The 19248-nt window shown below is 40.5% G+C and overlaps 2 protein-coding genes across 4 annotated transcripts in view; one reads left to right on the forward strand and one right to left on the reverse strand.

The window, feature by feature from the left end:
* Positions 1–2958, reverse strand: gjb1a (gap junction protein beta 1a). Of its 2 annotated transcripts, none has more exons than XM_004557399.3 (2): positions 2845–2958; positions 1–793 (listed from the first exon to the last, which is right to left on the reverse strand). In XM_004557399.3, the coding sequence occupies exon 2, from the start codon at positions 777–779 to the stop codon at positions 57–59; it is 723 nt and encodes a 240-aa protein (XP_004557456.1). In that variant the 5' UTR covers positions 780–793; positions 2845–2958; the 3' UTR covers positions 1–56. The 2 variants fall into 2 exon arrangements, with proteins under 2 accessions (XP_004557456.1, XP_004557455.1); XM_004557398.4 differs by lacking the exon at positions 2845–2958 and adding an exon at positions 2209–2295.
* Positions 2959–6419: 3461 nt separating this feature from the next.
* ophn1 (oligophrenin 1) overlaps positions 6420–19248 on the forward strand; it is a 29321-nt gene continuing 16492 nt past the window's right edge. Inside the window, exons 1-11 of one of the 2 annotated variants that reach the window (XM_004557397.4) lie at positions 6420–7153; positions 8321–8416; positions 8821–8882; positions 9539–9610; positions 11712–11813; positions 11915–12025; positions 12146–12250; positions 12341–12467; positions 12564–12664; positions 12775–12866; positions 15156–15234. In XM_004557397.4, the coding sequence (XP_004557454.1) occupies positions 7000–7153; positions 8321–8416; positions 8821–8882; positions 9539–9610; positions 11712–11813; positions 11915–12025; positions 12146–12250; positions 12341–12467; positions 12564–12664; positions 12775–12866; positions 15156–15234 (1101 nt within the window). In that variant the 5' untranslated portion in view covers positions 6420–6999. The remainder of the gene's footprint in view (positions 7154–8320; positions 8417–8820; positions 8883–9538; positions 9611–11711; positions 11814–11914; positions 12026–12145; positions 12251–12340; positions 12468–12563; positions 12665–12774; positions 12867–15155; positions 15235–19248) is intronic. The other variant, XM_076888982.1, reaches the window with a different exon arrangement.

Raw genomic sequence — 19248 nt, forward strand, 5'->3', positions numbered from 1 at the left:
CTTTTCTTTGCAAGCTCCTTTGACTATATGTCTCCTTTGTGCTGCTGTGCATTTTGTTAGAATGAGCAAAGCTTTTGTTGGATCCAAGCCCCCATAGTCGAGTCTCCAGCATTGTGCAAATGCTTGCTGCAAGCCTTCCCCACCAAGAAGACCACCTCGGCAATGTTGAGTAGAATACAAACACCTGACACAGCCAACATGAACACGGTGAAGACAGTCTTCTCTGTGGGTCTCGACACAAAGCAGTCCACCGTGTTGGGACAAGGGTAGGAGTCACACTTCACCAGCCGGATCATCTTGTAACCAGGGTAGATCATATAAAACACATACATAAAAGTGACCTCAAAGATGATACGGAACAAAAGGCTGATGACGTATGTCCACCACAGGGCCCCAGTGATTTTCATCTTCTGTGTTTTTATCTGCTCCAGGTCTTTCGGGTTGGACCGGCCCGACAGTTTGTAGAGCCTCTTGTCAACATGACGCCGATGGGCAACGTGCATGGCTACCAGCAGGGCAGGAGTGGAGACCAGGATGAGCTGGAGTGCCCAGAGTCGAATGTGGGAGATGGGGAAGAAGTGGTCGTAGCAGACACTGTTGCAACCCGGCTGCTGCGTGTTGCAGGTGAAGCCAGACTTCTCGTCGCCCCACACGCTCTCGGCTGCAACCACGAGGACCAGGATGCGGAAAATGAAGAGCACGGAGAGCCAGATTCGACCGATGCCGGTGGAGTGGCGGTTCACACCGCTAATGACAGCATAAAATGATGCCCAGTTCATCTTTGGTTCCGGGTCTGAAAACAAACAAACACAAAAATCATATGATATCATTTTTTTGTAATTAAATTTTTTTTATTGTAAAATAATTTTACTGCAAATCAACACAATAATGTAAAACAAACCATAAAATGATAAAAAAAAAGATAAAAATCATCTCTTTTTTTATATTCATTTTTATATTTCTCTGCTTTTTTATGTTATTGCTTTGTTGTCTATTATATGTATGCTGCTATGACAAGAGTTTCTCTGATCTGATCTTATGATAATTCTTACTGTTTGAGATTAGACATTCAAATAAGACTGTCTTCTTCGCATGTAGCCATTCGGCAAAAATGAAGGCTTCTTAAATCTTAAAAAAAGGTCTGCCAAGCTCTCACTTGGACAATTTGTTTCCAAAAAAGTAGAACCAAAAATTAGCAAGTGAAGCAATGCAAATGATGTACAGTAAATCCCGTGTGTAAGGCTATACTCTGGAGAGTTGACCGATGCAAATTTACCCGGGATCAGTCCCCCTGTGTTTCTGTTCAGTATATCCTCCCTTTGCCCTGATGTATAAATTACTTCATCACATTAACTCCTCAGGACTTGCAGGACTCTTGCATGTTTAACCAAAATTCCCTTGAAGTTCCTAAAAATACTTAAAAATTTGCTTTATAAAAAAATCACTAACAAATCCCATCTTGTGACATAACAGGCACAAAATTACTGGCCCTTCAGTACAAGTAAACTTCACAACAGCAGCTTCACGAAATAATTGATTTGTTGATCATTCGGTTAATTTTCTGAGTGAAAAAGCGCTTTTTTTTTTTCTAAAAGCAGAAAATCTCCCTCCAGTTTCTGTTGTGAGGATTGTTTGTACTTATTGCCTTCTGTGACATAAAACTGAATATATATGGATTATGAGAAAACAATTTGCACACATCATCATGCATCAGCTCTTTCTGAAGGTGTTAGAGTGACACTTAAGTTAAAACTATTGCTTGAAAATCATCAGGAAATATTATGTAAAAGATTATGCACATGAAAATGATCTATGCATCAAACTTAGAACAAGAAAAAAATACTTTAGATTAAAAAGGCAGGAAATATAACTCTCTAAAAGTTCTCCTGAATGTCAAAGTCAGACACAAAGGAGACTTTCAGTTTCACTTTTCAACAGCAAACTTAAAACTTAATAAACACAATACTGTCTTACTTATTCACTTTAAATAATAGCAACCTGCACACTTGACTTAAATCAGAACACATGGTGCAGCCACACTTTGGCTGGACTTGGTAAATTAATAGTAATGAGTACATCACAGCTTTTTCTTTTTTACGCCTATGATTCTTCTTAGTCTTAAATTGTAGCATGTTTGATCCCCTTGGTGTTGATCATTACTGATTGCTCTGTTATGTCTGAGTCTAGAGTAAATGTTGGAGTTGTTACCGGGCTCAGCTGGAGGTGTAAGAGGCATAGGAGGCAGCGTGGAGGACAATGTTGACCCGCTGGTTTGGCATGGATGTGAGTCCAGAGAAGGAAAAAAGCCTCTCTGCCCCCCTCTGCAGCTGGCAGCCCACTTAAGAGTGCAATACTGAGGTCTGGCACCATGTGTCATGTGACATGCTTTCACCAGTAGCCATGGTGTTGCATGCAAAATGAGCAACTGTAGCTGGATTAACAGACTCTTGGATAGTCTCCACTCACCGGCAGGAAAATCATTTGTGCTCCTAAAGGACGTTGATAAGTTACATAGAAGGACTCTTCTGCTTCTTAGCTTAGAAGGTTTTCACACAATTCACTGATCAGGCAGATAGAAATAACTAACAAGGTCTGCAAATAAATAATGTTGTCTGATCATCACTTCTCGGACGAACTCTCAAAAAGAACATGTTTGGAAAAGAGTCTCATTTTCTTTTTTATCCTAATCATATCTTGTGAATATAGTGTGAAGTGACATTAACAGCTAAGCATGATCTGCCAATGAGCACAGAATAAATGAACACGCTGAAAAGAAACTATTTAAACTGTCCATCCGCGCAGCCACATGATGTAGGAACAAAGCCATCAATAAAATGAACTTACCTTAGCTCTGCTTGCAAATAAAGTGCATCCAGAAACATTTAAGTTAGCATCACCAGATCAGATTTTTTTTTTTCCAGTCTTTGACTGTGAACAAGAGTATCAGAGCACCATGACTTTGCATTGCTAATGATTTCCCTCACACTAGCCACTGCCCTGCACTGGGGAGGTCATATGCCTCTGTGCAAAGAATTTGCATACAATAGCCCCATTTAGGCAGCGCAAACAAACAGCTTCAGAATTCAGATCAAACGTTTTAATTTCTGCCCAGCTGAAGAATCTGTGTGGGGACTGTGGTCTGTCATGTTGTCCTCAGTATGCTGCTGAGCAGAGGAAGTGGGGGGTGGTTTTGACGTAATATTGAGTGTAACATAAAGGTCTTCAACAAAGAATGAGACTCAAAATCTAAAGATAAGAGGACAAGGGTTTGTTATCCTGAGAATCAGACTCTCATCTAGTGTTTCTTCTCGACCTTTACATCCTAATGCTAAACCACTGATTGAACCAGCCAGTGACTGCGTTTACTGTGTACTCAAGGGAAACTGAATCCATTTTGAGGCGTTTTCACAGATGGGGCAAAAACTGGCAACTTTTCAAACTGAGTAACTTTTTGAGCTCACTTCTTGTCTCAGTTAAAATCCAAAAGAGCTGATTTGAATATGACAAACTATTCATTATAATATTCAGTCATTTTTACTAGTTTATAGTTATTTTTAATCATTAGTGAGACAGCTGTTATATTTCATGACATCACTTGTCATCATTTGTCAGTGTTAGGACCATTTAGTTGGCTATGATAACTAAAACAAACAAAGAGAAATGTATTGTCATGTATCTGCATTTCTGTGTCATAGTATGAGAGAAACTGTGGGTGAGTGACATCTTTAAAAACCTTGGCACCAAGGGAAAGACTCTGGGAATGTTGAAATGATGCTTAAACTAGCAAAAATAAACTTTAACCCTTGAATTCTAGTAAAAGTCACCCGAATGGATGTAGTTTTCAATTTTCCAATGGCCAGTCTACCTGTGCCATGCATCCAATTAAAACTGCATCAAATGCAACATGTTTTCTTTATCACATTAAATCTCCTTTACCTTCTAACCTTTACTCTGAACTTTCATTTGACCTTTTTTAGTGTCAGGAAATCTATAAAGGTGCAATTTCTGACACATATTTTTTAGGCATATTAATATATCCCATAAGTAGTAGTTTTCCCCCCTTTACAATATACTGTTAAAAGTACTGTGAATCCAAAAACTCGCAAAACTTGAAATATATATACAGCCTTTTGACTTTTTGTTTTTAAGTCACTTCAGATTCAGTTCATTTCCAGGGGGTTCATGTTTCAGTTTGGTTTTTCTTGTTTGAAAATGTTCTTTTTAATTATCATTGTATGAAGGGCATGCACAATTAGGATAATCAGCAGAAGTATTACATTAAAAAACACAACTTTTTGAAAGCAGCTGCCTCGCTGTTTTGCAGACACCATATATATATATTCGCAAAATGGTTTCAGAAATTTCCTTCAAAAGTCTAGATGTTGTTTTCATTTTAGTTAGCTACGGTATATCTGGCGTTCGGACCACACTCAAAGGATCAATACGCTACTATTAATTTCCTGGACCTTGATTCCAACCAGATGTTGCATGGTCTGTTTTCATGTCACAAAGCAGGAGACAGTCATCATGAACGGATCCTTTGCCTATTATAATCCTATTATAAATAACTCGGTTCTGCTGTACTGTTGATTTAAGTGGTTTTTCATTTCCACGTAGCTGCAGAGAGATTTCACGATGCTGTCTTGTAACCTCTACAAAGACTCCCGGTGTTGACATTAGAAACACAGGCTGTGACTCAGCTGAACTGCACATCAAGCAAAACCGATCAAGCCCCAAAGACGCAGACACTAAATTCTGTGTACTTATAATGCAACTGTAGGGTTTAATGTAACAAAGCACTGAAATTGTGTATGTGTGCATTAGCAAGCTTGCTTCAGTTGAATCTGGAGGCTGACATCTACAGGTCTTCAAGCGTTAGTGCAGCAGGATTAATAATTAACACGTAAGCAATGACGCAGGATCATTTCAAATTTTCAAATTCAAATTTTATTTGTCACACACACACACACACACACACACACAACCATACACAGTATGACATGGGGGTGAAATGCTTGTAGCTGTACAACGCCCGACCATTAAATGACAGAAGAAAAGTTTTACAATATTTACAATTTACAGTTTACTACAAAAATTTACAAATTAACTTAAATTAACTTAAATTAATTTAGTTTAGTAAATGAAAAATAATGCCTCAACATTTCAAAAATTGAAAATTAATTTTAGGCAATTGGGCCTTTGCATTGTTAAACATTATAACATTAGATTGTTATATCTTAAACGTTAATGTAAAAAAGTAAACATAAAAAGCAGAGCATTGCACTGTGTACTGTATACGGCTCATTCATCTGCTGAGTATTTGTTTTTTTAACCGCCAGGACAATTCGTTTGATCTGGAGAAATAAACAATATACTGTGTCTAACGTGACAGCCTCGCAGAGTGTTTTTTGTTTCAAAATTATTACAAAAAATGTTTGAATAACGGGAACAAGACAATTTTGTAAGAAATCTCTGCCATTGAAAGCTGCCGATGATTTCTTTATATTTAATCGTGACGATTCTGATCATCATCAGAATCATCATCTGATTCTTTTATTCTTATCCTCAGGCAGTCAAAGATAAAATCAAATTTCAATCAAATTTAAAAATATTCTTCGATTTTTACTCTACAATAATACATACATACATACATACATACATACATACATACATACATACATACATACATACATACATACATACATAAATAATGGATTTGTTCCAAAAACGAAGGCTGTTAGGTAAAAGCAGGGAGATGAAATTTTCAGTGTTTTCCTCTGAAGTGTGCCGGAGTAAAAGAATACAGTTGCAGGGGGAAATATAAAGTAGAAGTTCCCTAGATTTGTACATTAGCTCAGTCCTGTTACACTCTAGATTGCGAGAGTGCCCTTGAAGCAATCTCGCTCCAGCCTCTAACTCCTCAGCTCAGGCATCTTCTGACAGAAACATGTCTGCACATATAACAAAAGTGATTATAGTGATTCAGAGGAGTTGCAGTAACAAGTAACCAAGGAAATGCTGAGACTGGTATATTTAGGCACTGTCTTTACTACAGAATCAGAATCGTCTTTATTTAACCAAGTTTGTGCACACAAACAAGGAATTTGACTTATGTTGCTCTCTGTATGCCATAAACAGAAAGGGCAGCATGTACATTTTTTTCCAGAGTGGGATTTAAATAAGTTCTCTGACTGCTGTCACGGTAACACCTCAGTGTAAGCTAAGTGCCGTGAATCTGCTTGCACAAGCAAAATTCTTGTACTTAACCCTGACTGCAGGAGCACACCCTATCCGCCTGTCTGGAAGTGTAATTGTGTTTTCCGACTGCACCTAAACGCAGCATCCATGGCAAACAAATTACTCAAAGTGTCCGGCGAGCCCTTTAAGAACCTTCTGGGTGTGGAAAAGGGGAGTTTTTTGTGTTTCTGTTGCCAGCTGGGTACGCTCCATTGCGCTTTGTCATTGACTTTTACTAAGGATATTGGACTCGGATATGTTTATAATATCGCTTGAAGTAGAAAATATACTCACTAAGAACATATACTCACTACATTGAGGGGTTGGTAAGAGCGGGTTTTAATTTTAGCGATGGAAAGCTTATTTAAGAAAGAACAGTGAGGCGTCATTTAAGTGTGGATTTTGGAATGGGACGCGGTCAGAGGGATCGTAGCTGCTCTTTTAATTACGACACGGTAAGGAGCAAAAAAGTGGTCAGGGCACCAGGATACAATTAAACCGAAGCATTAGCAGCGCGGACGAATAAAAGAGGGAAGTGAGCCTAGGCTGCGGGAATTCACTGTTTCGATCAGTTTATTTGTAACCATCCGTTGCCGCAGGCTCCCACGGACACGATGGTTTCCGAACCTCGGAGCGGAATGTGTGGAGTAGCCTCAAGTGAACAGAAATGAGCGGTGCGTGCCACGGACGAGCGTAGGCAGCGCCTCTGTGGAAAGCGGACTCAGTGTTTCTATTGTGTTATAAAGTCGAGCGGTGCACAAGATGGTTCATCCTCCGCTGGAGTTCAGCGACTGCTATCTGGACAGTCCGGATTTCAGAGAGACTCTCAAGTGCTACGAGCTGGAGCTGGAGAGGACAAACAAATTCCTCAAAGAAGTGATCAAAGACGGGAATAGTGTGATCACTGCAATCAAGGGTGAGCATGCTTAGTTAGATTGCTCTTTTTTGCGATTTGCATGTAGATTTAGGGCTCTGATGCCAATGGATCAGCATCCCCTCCGTTATTTTACGTAGGCCTGCAGGATAAAGTGTGTATTTATGTGGGAGAGGAGTATTCAGGGAGTTGTTATTGCTCTCCAGGGAAAAGCCATAAAAAAGGAGAAAGAGCTTTGAACTGAGAGGCCACAGAGCTGCAGATGTGCAGGATGACCAGCACTATTGTTCCCGAACAGCTGTCTCCTTTTTGGAGGGCTTGCATCAGTCCGTGCATCGCCTCTCCACTTCTCTGTGCGCTCATGTTTAGGTGGGACCATTCCCACTGATAGAATAGGTCAGAGCCAGGGACGCCACGCAGACGCAGAACTGTACATGCGTATATTTGGGTCAGCGTGGCACCCACTGGGGGTGATATTGTTTGTTTTGTTTGACTCACCAAGATACTGCTGTGGAAATCCTGAATGGCAAAGCTGTTCACCTCGAAAACAGAAACTGTCATTGTAGGTACTGTAGTGGTGTTGGGGGGCGGTGAGGGTCCAATAGTAAATCCAGATAATAGTCAGAGGTCACGAGTTGCTGGGACAAAGTCCATGGAAAGCAACACCCCCCCCCCCCCCCCCCCCCCAAACATTTTTCAATGTTCATGTCATCCTGCTCATCAGAATGCTCATGTCCTTTAATGCTTTTTCAGCCTCAGCACTGATTGTCATCAAATATGATTTCTTTAGAGCTAAAACACAAGAAGAAAGGGGGTTGGGTGCACAATTGGCTGATGGAAAGAACATTAAACGATTGTTCCACTGAAAAAAGTATGAGGCTAGATACAACTAGCCAAGTTCTCTGGACTAAATAGTCTACAGCAGTGATGTGAAGGGCTCTGTTTTGTTTTGATAGTAAAAGCCAGGCATGACGGGGATAATGTATTGCATTATCAACCACATACTGGCTGCTACACCGCTGCTGAATCCTGCCAAGGATGTCTTTCATACTTTCCGGTTTCCTATCAGGGGAAACATGAAACACCAACTTCTATTAATCTTGGCCTGTTCTTAGATTCATGAGAACTGGACTGAATTTAAAAGCAGTGTATGTAACTTGTCATTAATTACAGATCACGCTTCGTGTTTTTATTTTCTCTCTTTTTCAGGATACTCTTTGGCAGTGCAGAAGTTTTCCCAGACTCTCAGTGTGTTCCAGTTCGACTTCATCGGCGACTCACTGACGGATGACGAGATTAACATTGGTAAGAGTGATAAAGGCGCACTGCCTTGGATTGTGCTTGAGTTTTTAAGCAGTCAGAGTAAATACGTGGCCAGAAATATTCCAATTTATTGTAGTTTTTCTACATTTGTGTTTCCCCGCTTGAACGCGGTGGAAAGCACAGCACTTTTGGCTGTCGGCTGATAATGCCTCAGAATTTAGATAAGAGGAAACATAAGGCTTTGTGTGCTCCACTATAACCTGCCTCGGAGCTCGATGGAAAACGTGCATAAAGATAGGTGGAAATTCTATGAGCATAAATCATAAAGTGAGTTTTGTAAAGTTCTGAGCAAGTGTTATCTGCTGCTTTCCTAATATGTCCTCTGACTCAGCCAGTTTCGATAACACCATGCAAAAGTTATCCTCTTTTGGTGCTTTCCTCCCCAGCGCAGTCGTTCCAGGAGTTTGCTGGACTTCTGCAGGAAGTGGAGCACGACAGGATGATGCTGGTGGGTTATCAACTTCCTCCATGCTGACTGTGCATGCTGCTTGAAGTCTTGCTGGATATCGGACACCGCATTAATTTATCCTGCGCAAAAAGTGATACTGCTTTAAAGGAAACCACTAATGCATTCTGTTTCTTTTTTTTTGCTGTGATGCCATCTTTAATGTGTTCATTTTGTCACACAAGACATGTCAGTTGTGTAAAGGTGTGGCTGCATGCAAGCACTGTGAAGTGTAATGCTGGTAATCATTTTGGTATCACTTCCCCTCTTGGGTTTCTTCTTCTCTTTTTGTTTATGGTTACATATTGGCCTGCTGTTGGTAGAAATTTTGATGCAAGTTTTGTCACCTCAGTTTTTGCTGATTCACACACTTTATTATTCTCCGAGTAATTAAGGCAGGCAGGTTATTATAATGGGAGAAGCAGTTCCTGTTTGACTGGATTCTCCAGATAGAGATGTAAATCTAAAACCGGAGGTCATCTTGCTAATTGAACTTGCAGCAGGTGCTCAGAACTGTGATGTTTGTTGTTTTGTTTTGTTTTGAAAAGTGTATAGATTTTTAAAAAAATTCAAAACTCTTTACATTATCTTGGAAAGTGAATCTACAAACACAGTATGTTTAGGAGCCGTCAGTAACGGTTTGTTTTTTTCCTGTCCAGGTTCAGAATGCATCAGATCTACTCATCAAGCCCTTGGAGAAGTTCAGAAAGGAGCAAATAGGAGTAACAAAAGTAAGTTCTTTGTTTACCCTGCCTTGTAAGTGACATCACGGCTCATTCCTGTAAATGGCACTGGAAGCACTCGATCTACTTCAGTAGCTTCAAAATGTGCTTCTCTGCATGGACAGTCAGGTCATTAAAGTATATATAACCCCCCTCTCCTTGCCACAAAGACCAGACAGGATGTCATAAGGTACTTCCCCGTATTTGTGTATAAACTATTTTTGAAGCACAATAACCTGTCTCCTTTGTTAAAAACAGGATATTGCAGGTGTTTTTAGTGCGTGCACTCTGTAGTTGAGAGCAGCTCAACAAATTTCTTTATTTCGTTCTAAGGTGATATCATTAAAGTTAGGATTTTATATTGTGATTATTCAAAATGACGTTTGAAAGTCTCATATTTAAAATATTCTCATCAAGCATCTGTTGATTCTGATTATTAAATGTAGCAAAGCCCTGCCCTAATAGATGTACCGCTTAATAAAATCAGGGTACATATTCTTAAGGTATACAAACAGACAAAACGGTCAAAAATTATATTAATTTATCTACAGTCAGTACTGAGAAAAACTAAGCCCACCTTTACAGTTTCCATAAGAATTATGAATGAGTAACATCCAGGTGCTGCTAATCAAACTGAGCATCGGTTTGGCACTTTGCTGCTCTACAGAAAACATGGAAAAACTAAAAAAATAAATAAATTAGGAACTACATGTTAGTCTCTACATGTCTCAGTTAGCATGTTAAATGTTAAAGTTCTTGGCAGCACAATTGCAAAAATACTGAATAAATATTTCTTGTTTGGAAGGCTTGTCAGGAGAAAGTCTCTTCTTTCTAAAAAGAACATGGTAGCACAGCGTAGGTTTGCAAAGTTGCATCTGGAGAAACCAAAAGACTTCCATAGCAATGTCCTTTGGACAGACAAGACCAAAGGGGTGTATCTTCACTTTGTAAGAGTGGAGATTTGAGCTTGTTGTGTAGCCACTGGACCTGGGAACTTTTCACTTATTGACTCAACTATGAACTTCTCTATATATCAAAGTATTCTAGAGTCAAATTGTCAGCCTTCAATCCAGTAGCTAAAACTTAGGCCAAATTGTAACATACAACAAGAGAAAGGGCTAGAGCACAGCAGCAAATCCACAAAGAAAAGAATCGAGGTGTAGCAGCGGCTGAGAGCTGTACGTAAATAAATGCCTACATGCCTCAGTGAACCGAAGCAATGTTGTAAAAAAGGGTGGGCCAAAATTCCTCCACTATGACATGAGAGACTGATAAAGCAATACAGGGAACAATTAGTTATAGCTATTAATGTTAAAGCGACTCTATCACAGGGTATGTCATACAAATTTGCATCTACTAACGTTACAATATAGCTATTGAATCTGGTCTTTGATATTTTACAGGGTTTACATTTTCAAGTTTTCACGTTTCTGTCTGTATTTGTACTCATTGTACTTTTTTATTGTCTAGTCATTTATCATTTAGTGAGCACTTACAAGAAAGCTGTAAGCTTTACCATTTTTGATTACTTTTAGCTCGCTACTTTAGCAAATGTTGGTTAAGTTATATTTTTTGAGCTTCATGAACTTGAACTTTTAAGGATTTATTCCTACTACTGTACCAAAACCGTTGCATAATGTTTATTTTATCATTTGTATATTATCAGTTTAGCTAGTGTATTTTGCTACTTTTAGCTATCTTTTTAATATTCTCAGCTCGCTTGCTAACTTTTCATGTAAATACAGTGAAAACACATTTATTTTTAGATGTTACAGCTGACAGTTGACACGTACTGGCATTTTAATATTGAGATATAATCTATAGGTTTTAGCATTAGCCTGAGCCTGACTGATAGCAGATGGCTATTAGCAGCAGATTCAAGATGGTGTGTTATCAGCTATATGTATTTTCAAATTTATAAGCCACAATTCTACAACAAAAAGAAAGAAACATGCAAACAGGTGATTTGTAAAAGTTCTCTGTTACATAATTTGACTTGCAGAGGTGACTTTGGAACTGTGAATGCAATGCAAAAGGCAGTACTGAACTGCACACTGGAGTTTGGTGGTCTCTAATAATAAATAATCTTTTTCTACAATCTGTTTTGCAGGAAAAGAAAAAGAAGTTTGATAAAGAGAGTGAAAAATATTACTCCCAATTAGACAAACACTTGAATCTCTCTGCCAAGAAGAGAGAGACTCAGCTTCAAGAGGTTAGTTGAAGTACAACAAATACTTTGCATCACTTGGGTAGGGAAATATATAGGTGAGAACCATTTTAAAAAAGATTATATTTTTGTTGAATTTTCAATAGGCTGATGAACTCCTAGATAAAGAGCGTGCAAACTTCTATGAATCTTCAGTCGAGTACGTATACCAGATACACCAGGTTCAGGACAGGAAGAAGTTTGACGTGGTGGAGCCGGTGAGTGCGGTTTTTGTGCTTCCACGCACATAACAAAACATTGAGGAAATATTCCTGGTGTCATTCATGCATTGTTTGCTTTGACTCTTGTTGTATGTAATGCACACACTCGTTGGACAGGTGCTGGCGTTTCTTCACAGCATTTTAACACTTAACAACCTGACAGTGGAGATGACTCAGGACTTCATGCCTTACAAGCAGGAACTGCAGCTAAGCTTGCAGAACGTAAGCACTGTTACCGACAATGCCATCAGCAAAATTCACTTTCCTTAAATCATATACATTGTTTTAAGTACTTTCCGGTTTTGCCTGCAGACAAGAAACAACTATGAAAGCACTTGTGAGGAGTTGGAGGAGCTAATGAAAAGGATGAAACGGCCTTCCCAGATCTATAAAATGCACAATTTTCCAATGAGGGGTTATTTGTATTGTCAGGAGAAGCGTAAGTGGGTTGCTGTATGTTTATGTGGAATCTAGTTGTTTCTGTAGGCTCTTTTTAAAAAACAAAAACAAAAAAAACTGCTTTGTATTCCTCCAGGGGCTCTGGGTATGACATGGGTCAAATATTATTGTAAGTATCAGAAAGAGGGGAGAGTGCTAGTCATGGTACCTTGTGAACAGAAGACTACAACTAAACAGGTGCTGACCCACCTTCAGTAAACACCAAATTTCCTCAGAAGACTTTCTCTTATATTGTTGTCTCCATTATGTTTACTGATTACTTTCCAACTCTCTGTCCTCACCTGAAGGGCCCCATACAGCTCACACTGAAATCCTGCATCCGCCGGAAGACAGAATCCATAGATAAGCGCTTTTGCTTTGACGTGGAAACCATCGAGAGGTTAGTGCAAACAAGCTGAGAAACTGTGAGACAAAAGCCTTATGGGATAAACAGATTCAGGCAGCGAGGTGAACAGGTGGTTTACAAGGACATGGTGTGAAGGCTTAATGGAGTGTAGCCCAAACAATCCCTAAGCAAAGAGCTGGAAACAGATGGCAAACTTTCCGAGGACAGAACACAACAGGCTCATATTTATATAAGCAGGCCAGTCAGGACAACATGCATTTTAATAGCCTCATAAGCCACAGGGATTTCTGTCACACAACAGGTTTGTGTCGTGAAATCGGTAAAAATATTTGGGTTTTCTTTTTTTTAAAAAAGGTTTAAAAGCAGCTTGAATTATACATCGCTCTGAATCCTGATTGTTAACTGAATATAACCAGGAGTTGGCTGTTTGAGCAACTCAAGGTGGCAGTGCTGTCTAATGTAGGAGCTAATGCTGTGAGTTCAGGCAAAGAAAAGCCTGCACAAATGGGCCTGAAAGGCAACTGGCTCTAACCTTTGACCTTAGTGGAAGTGAATTAAAAGTCAAGATTGTTACAGGTCTCTCATATCCTTTGACAATTTAGTACCTGCTTGTTTATTTGTTAAAATTACAAATTGCCGTTTGATTAGCTGGTCTGGATTTAGGGACGGCTCTGTTTCAGGTATTAGAGGTTATCCACAAGATTCCTGGTTTGATGCCGGTCCTATGAGGTGCATTACAAAGTATACATGGGCAAGATGCTGAATCCGAAATAGACCCTGATGCACAAACTGTGTGTGTGTGAGAGAAAATTTTATGCGTAGACTAAACTAGTTCTCTGCAGCCTTATTTAAATCATAGCATTTTGTTAACATTCTGGATTCACTGTAAAGTAAAACCACGATACCAAGGCAATAAATCATCTCCCCTTACGCACTGGTGAGAAAAATTCAAATATTTGGCACAACCGTGTGCCTGTTATGCTTTTGGTTTCACGCACTTCTGATTTCTGTTACATTTGTTTGTTTGTTTTAGAAAAGTCAGCATTTGGCTCACTCGTGTTGATGTTTCTACGGAAGAGCAGAGCTTTGATCTCAGTTTAGACGTATTCTTCCAAACTTTCTAACACAAATTATTCTGTCATCGGGAAAACACCTGCAAGCCTCATCTAACGCCTCACCTTTGGCTCAATTGGTTCCTGTCAGAGGAGCCGCCAGAGCCCCCCACCTGCACTCAAAAGTCCAGCACAAGAGCAAAATATTGTGTGCCGTGATGTTTAACCTACTCAGGAGAGTTGGTTGTAGGTTATTAATTGCTGTCTTATATTAATCTTTGCATCATATAATTAGACCCACGAGTAACTCTCCACAGTGCTCCTAGCCTCAAGTAATAGCACTCAGTAACAGAGTGAGTGTGCTGCCTGTGCACCCGGGTTAGCACTGTTTAAAAATTCACATTTTGCATGAAATTATGGTCCATTATAAATTCCAGCAGTGGAATAAACTGCAGTGTCAATGGGTGAATGTGGCTTGTAGTTTAAAAGTGCTTTGAGTGGTCAATAAGACTAAAAAGTACCTTATTAATGCTAACCTGAATACAGATTACTGACCTACGAGAAAAAATCGGAAAACTGGTCAAAATCAACAATGAGTCTTTGCTTCTAAAAGTTAAATTTCCTTTTTATCCACTCAGCTGTGAAAATATATAAGAAGTTATACTGTCATGTTTACATGCTAACGATTATTATTATTATTATTATTATTATTATTATTATTATTATTGTTGTTGTTACTGTATTGATGCATTAATTTTAAATTTTCAATTCTAAGTAGTAGGTAATAAAGGGATTGTTTCAAAACTGCCTTGCACAGCCTCGTGTTGAATAATGATCATTAAAATGGATTTTGAATTTTGGAAGAGTTTTTTGGGTTTGCTTGATTAGCATAATTGGCAGAACAAGCTTTTAAACTCATTGCACAGTTGTTTTGGTTAACAATTGATTCAGTAGCCTACAAGCTGTAAATTCTGGCACTGGATTTTGTTACTTCTGCAGAGGACAGATTGCAGCAGTGGGTTTTCATCATTTCTTTATGCTTGTCTTATTTATCTCAATTTGTTCCCATCGCTGCCACATGCGATTTAATCAGCTACTTTAAAGACACTTTGTCTCTCCTCAATTGCTAAGAGAATGTGTATGATGTGTACGAGTGTTTCAAACCCCCCCCCCAAAACAAGAGCTGGATATTGAAACAGTACACCCTTTTAACTGAAGGATTAAATTGCAACCTTTGCCTTTTTAATGTCATTTGTTTCTGTTTCCATAGAAACACGCCAGTCACTTTCCAAGCTCTTTCGGAGGGAGACAGGAAGTTGTGGATGGAGGCCATGGATGGAAAAGAGCCTGTGAGTTTGTTTCTCATTTCATTTAGGATTATTCTGTGAAAACAGCTTAACGGCCAAAAAGATTAGCAGAGCAATTTTGTCCCTTCAGCGAGGCTACTGCGCTGGAGCCGTTTCCCTCCATGTGCAGTCTAACACGGGGCTTGTTTTTTATTTTTTGTGTTAAATTAATCCTCTTGGATGGTTGCTAAACACACATTGCCTGATGTTAACTGCATGTTTGGATTTGGATTGCACGGAAAACAAAAAAAAAGTTTTATCTTTGCATCATCAAACAGAGAAAACAATCTGGAACTGTGTGTTATTTTAAATGCTTTATGTAAAAAAAAAAAAAAAAAAAAAAAAAAAGCTGCCCTTTCATAATTGTTGTTTTTTGTGTTTTGTGGTTTTTTGTTTTTTTTTTTCCCTTTTTTCCAATTTAACTTGCATGGCTGCTCAAATTTGACATTTGTTAAGCAGCGCAGGAAAAAAGGCAGCGGGTAGCTCATTATAATTTTTCTATTACATATGTGAGAGCTATGGTGTGAAGCTTGACTTTCACATGAACACACACACCTACGTACAGCTAAATGATGGCACCTGGTTAGTTAAGAGCCTTTTGCTGAATTTGTGCTGAATTGTTTTTCTTGCTTTCTGATTCTTGAAATCACATTTGGGTGTTAATGAAGCCCCGCCTCTAAAACAAAACAAACAAACAACCCCCCCCCCCCCCCCCCCAAAAAAAAAGCTGCCGACTTGTTACTCCACCATCTCTCTTCACTCTCTTGTTCAAAGTAACAAAAGTGCCTTTACTAGCAAAATTCCAGTGTTAATTCCTCTTTATGTTTGTAGATGTTATCATTTTTTGCTTTCAGTATTGCCCGCTCTCTGCAGTTCTCACATCACATCTCTTGCCCGCATGTTTTAATGCATTGGTGTTGTGTGAGACACAATGCAACAGTCATTGCCAGGGGATATGAAAATAACAGAACATGCTTTTTAGTACCCTTTTTTTCTGCAGAGTTCCCCCTTTTCTTCTTTATATATTATGAAAGTTGCACAAGAGCTTTTCTGCCCAAAATAAGCTGGAATTGTGAATTTCCAGTGGACTGCAGACTATCTGGCCTTTAGACTTCTGAATACATGAAATTGTCTGAGTTGTAGCACTGCTTTTTTCCATTATTTTTTTCGTTCACTTTATGCAATCCACACAGTGCGGAATGCATTTGCTTTGTTTTCACATGTGCACTCACTGGTCACTTTTTGGGTACGCCTGTTCAACTCCTTACTATTGAAAATATCTCTTTAGGACTGTGAAGACATAGTCAATCTGCTAATGTTCAAACGTAACATCAGAATGAGGAAGAATCAGTGATTTGAGTGACTAAATATTGCTGATTGTTGGTGCCATAGAAGGCCAAAAGCAACTAAGAGAACCAATCATTATGTCAAGCTACACAGAACATCTCTGAAGGCAAAACAAATCAAACTTTGAAGCATCTGGGGTACAGCAGCTGAAGACCACACCAGGTGTGACCTCTGTCAGCTAAGAACAGGATACTGAGGCTACAATACAAATGGACAGTATAAGTCTTTAGTGTAAATGACATGTAAGCATGTATCTGTCCTTCCTTGTATCAACAGTTTAGGCTGCTGGTGGTGTAATGATACGGAGGATATCTTCTTGGCATACTTTGAGCCCTGTTTTACCAGCTGAGCATTGCTGATCAGACATGATCAGAAGATGGGTACAATGTGGTCAAAGATGAATGGACATATTCATCTTTGACCACATTGTACCCATCTTCTGATTACTGCGTCCAGCAGGATAAAAATCCATGTGACACAGCTCAGATTATCTCGCACTGGTTTCTTCACCGCGACAGTGAGTTCCCTGTCCTCCCCAGTCACCAGATGTGTCACGGTGTGTCTCCTGCCACCCTCAGACACTGTGCAAACGAGCTGGCCCCAGTGTTTTCTGGCATCTTCAACTCCTCACTGCAGGCATGTCATGTGCCTGCCTGCTTCAAGTCCTCTACCATAATCCCTGTCCCCAAGAAACCTAGGACCACTGGACTAAATGACTACAGACCCGTGGCTCTGACATCTGTGGTCATGAAGTCATTTGAGCGCCTAGTTCTCTCCCATCTCAAGACCCTCACGGCCCCCCTCCTGGACCCCCTGCAGTTTGCATATAGAGCCAACAGGTCTGTAGACGACGCCATCAACATGGCCCTACACTTCATCCTGCAGCATCTGGACTCCCCAGGAACCTACGCCAGGATCCTGTTTGTGGACTTCAGCTCTGCCTTCAACACCATCCTTCCAGACCATCTCCGAGACAAGCTTTCCCAGATGAATGTGCCTGATCCCATCTGCCGGTGGATCACTGACTTCCTGACGGACAGGAAGCAGCACGTGAGGCTGGGAAAGAATGTCTCGGACTCCCGGACCATCAGCACCGGCTCCCCTCAGGGCTGTGTTCTTTCTCCTCTGCTCTTCTCCCTGTACACCAACTGCTGCACCTCCACCCACCAGTCTGTCAAGCTAATCAAGTTCGCAGATGACACCACCGTCATTGGGCTCATCTCAGACGGGGACGAGTCTGCCTACAGGAGAGAGGTTGAACGTCTGGTGTCTTGGTGCAGCCACAACAACCTGGTGCTGAATGCCCAGAAGACAGTGGAGATTATTGTGGACTTCAGGAAGCACACAGCCCCACTCCCCCCCATCATCCTGACTGACACCCCCATCACCTCTGTGGACTCATTCCGCTTCCTGGGTACCACCATCACCCAGGACCTGAAGTGGGAGCCCACCATCACCTCCGTCATCAAGAAAGCCCAGCAGAGGATGTACTTCCTGAGGCAGCTGAAGAAATTCAACCTGCCAACACGGACGATGATGCAATTCTACACTGCAATCATCGAGTCCATCCTCACCTCCTCCATCACCGTGTGGTACGCTGGAGCCACTATCAGGGACAAACAGAGACTGCAGCGTGTTGTGCGCTCTGCTGAGAAGGTGATTGGCTGCAGACTCCCATCTCTGCAGGACCTGTACACCTCCAGGACACTGCGGCGTGCAGCCCGGATCTCAGCTGACCCTTCCCACCCTGGACACAGTCTGTTTGACCTGCTCCCCTCAGGCAGGAGGCTCCGGTCCATTCGCACCAGAACCTCTCGCCACAAGAACAGTTTCTTCCCCTCTGCTGTTGGACACATGAACAATAACCACATGATTGTCCCCGCCACTAACATATGACCCTACGCTGTGTAACTGCATCATTTCATGTTTGGCACTGATCACCACCTGCACTCATGTATATATCTTTCTACGTAGCACTCATAATTCTTATTCTCATGTATATATCTCATGTATATCTCATGCACACATCTTTCTTTCTACATAGCACTTTAATTCTTATTGTCTGCACTGAAGCACCGCAGCAATTTCCTAATGTTGTAAACCTCAACATCTGGCAATAAACCCATTCTGATTCTGATTCTGATTCAGATCTCAATCCAATAGAGGAGTTGGGGTGGAGTTTTCCATCATGGATGTGACTGCTACCATGCAATCTTCCTTTTTCAGCTGCTCCCTTTAGGGGTTGGATCATCTGCATCCAAGATTTTATGCCGAATGCCCTCACTGACACCAACCTCCCCACCTGACTGGGCTTGGGACAGGCACTGTCATGGTGTGTCGTGGTTGGGTTGATGCTGTAATGGTAATATGGACCAAAACTTCTTAGGAAGCATTCCAGCTTCCAGCATTGTGTTGAATCTTTGCTATGAAGAATTAAGGCAGCTCTGATGGCAAAAACCGGTTTATCCTGGTACTAGCAATATGTACCTAATAAAGTGGCCAGTGAGTGTGGATCTTTCTGTACTTCCTCTACTCTTCTTAGTGCACTTCTTTACTTTGATTAACTTCCACGGGTGGAAGTTGGAGTTGCAGAAGTTGACACGATTGAGCCCATATATCACAATATAATATGACACTTAGATCCCTTGAAGCCCTTGTTTTGTTTGATTT

This window comes from Maylandia zebra, linkage group LG10 (assembly GCF_041146795.1).
Source record: "Maylandia zebra isolate NMK-2024a linkage group LG10, Mzebra_GT3a, whole genome shotgun sequence".
NCBI classification, from domain to species: Eukaryota; Metazoa; Chordata; class Actinopteri; order Cichliformes; family Cichlidae; genus Maylandia; species Maylandia zebra.

Bases quoted from the DNA above. Each gene is read 5' to 3' on its own strand.
- gjb1a (XM_004557398.4), bottom strand. From the start codon at position 2,236: ATGCCTCTTACACCTCCAGCTGAGCCCG. The intron at 794-2,208 runs GTAACAACTCCA...GTTTGTTTTCAG, and splicing joins TACACCTCCAGCTGAGCCCG to ACCCGGAACCAAAGATGAAC.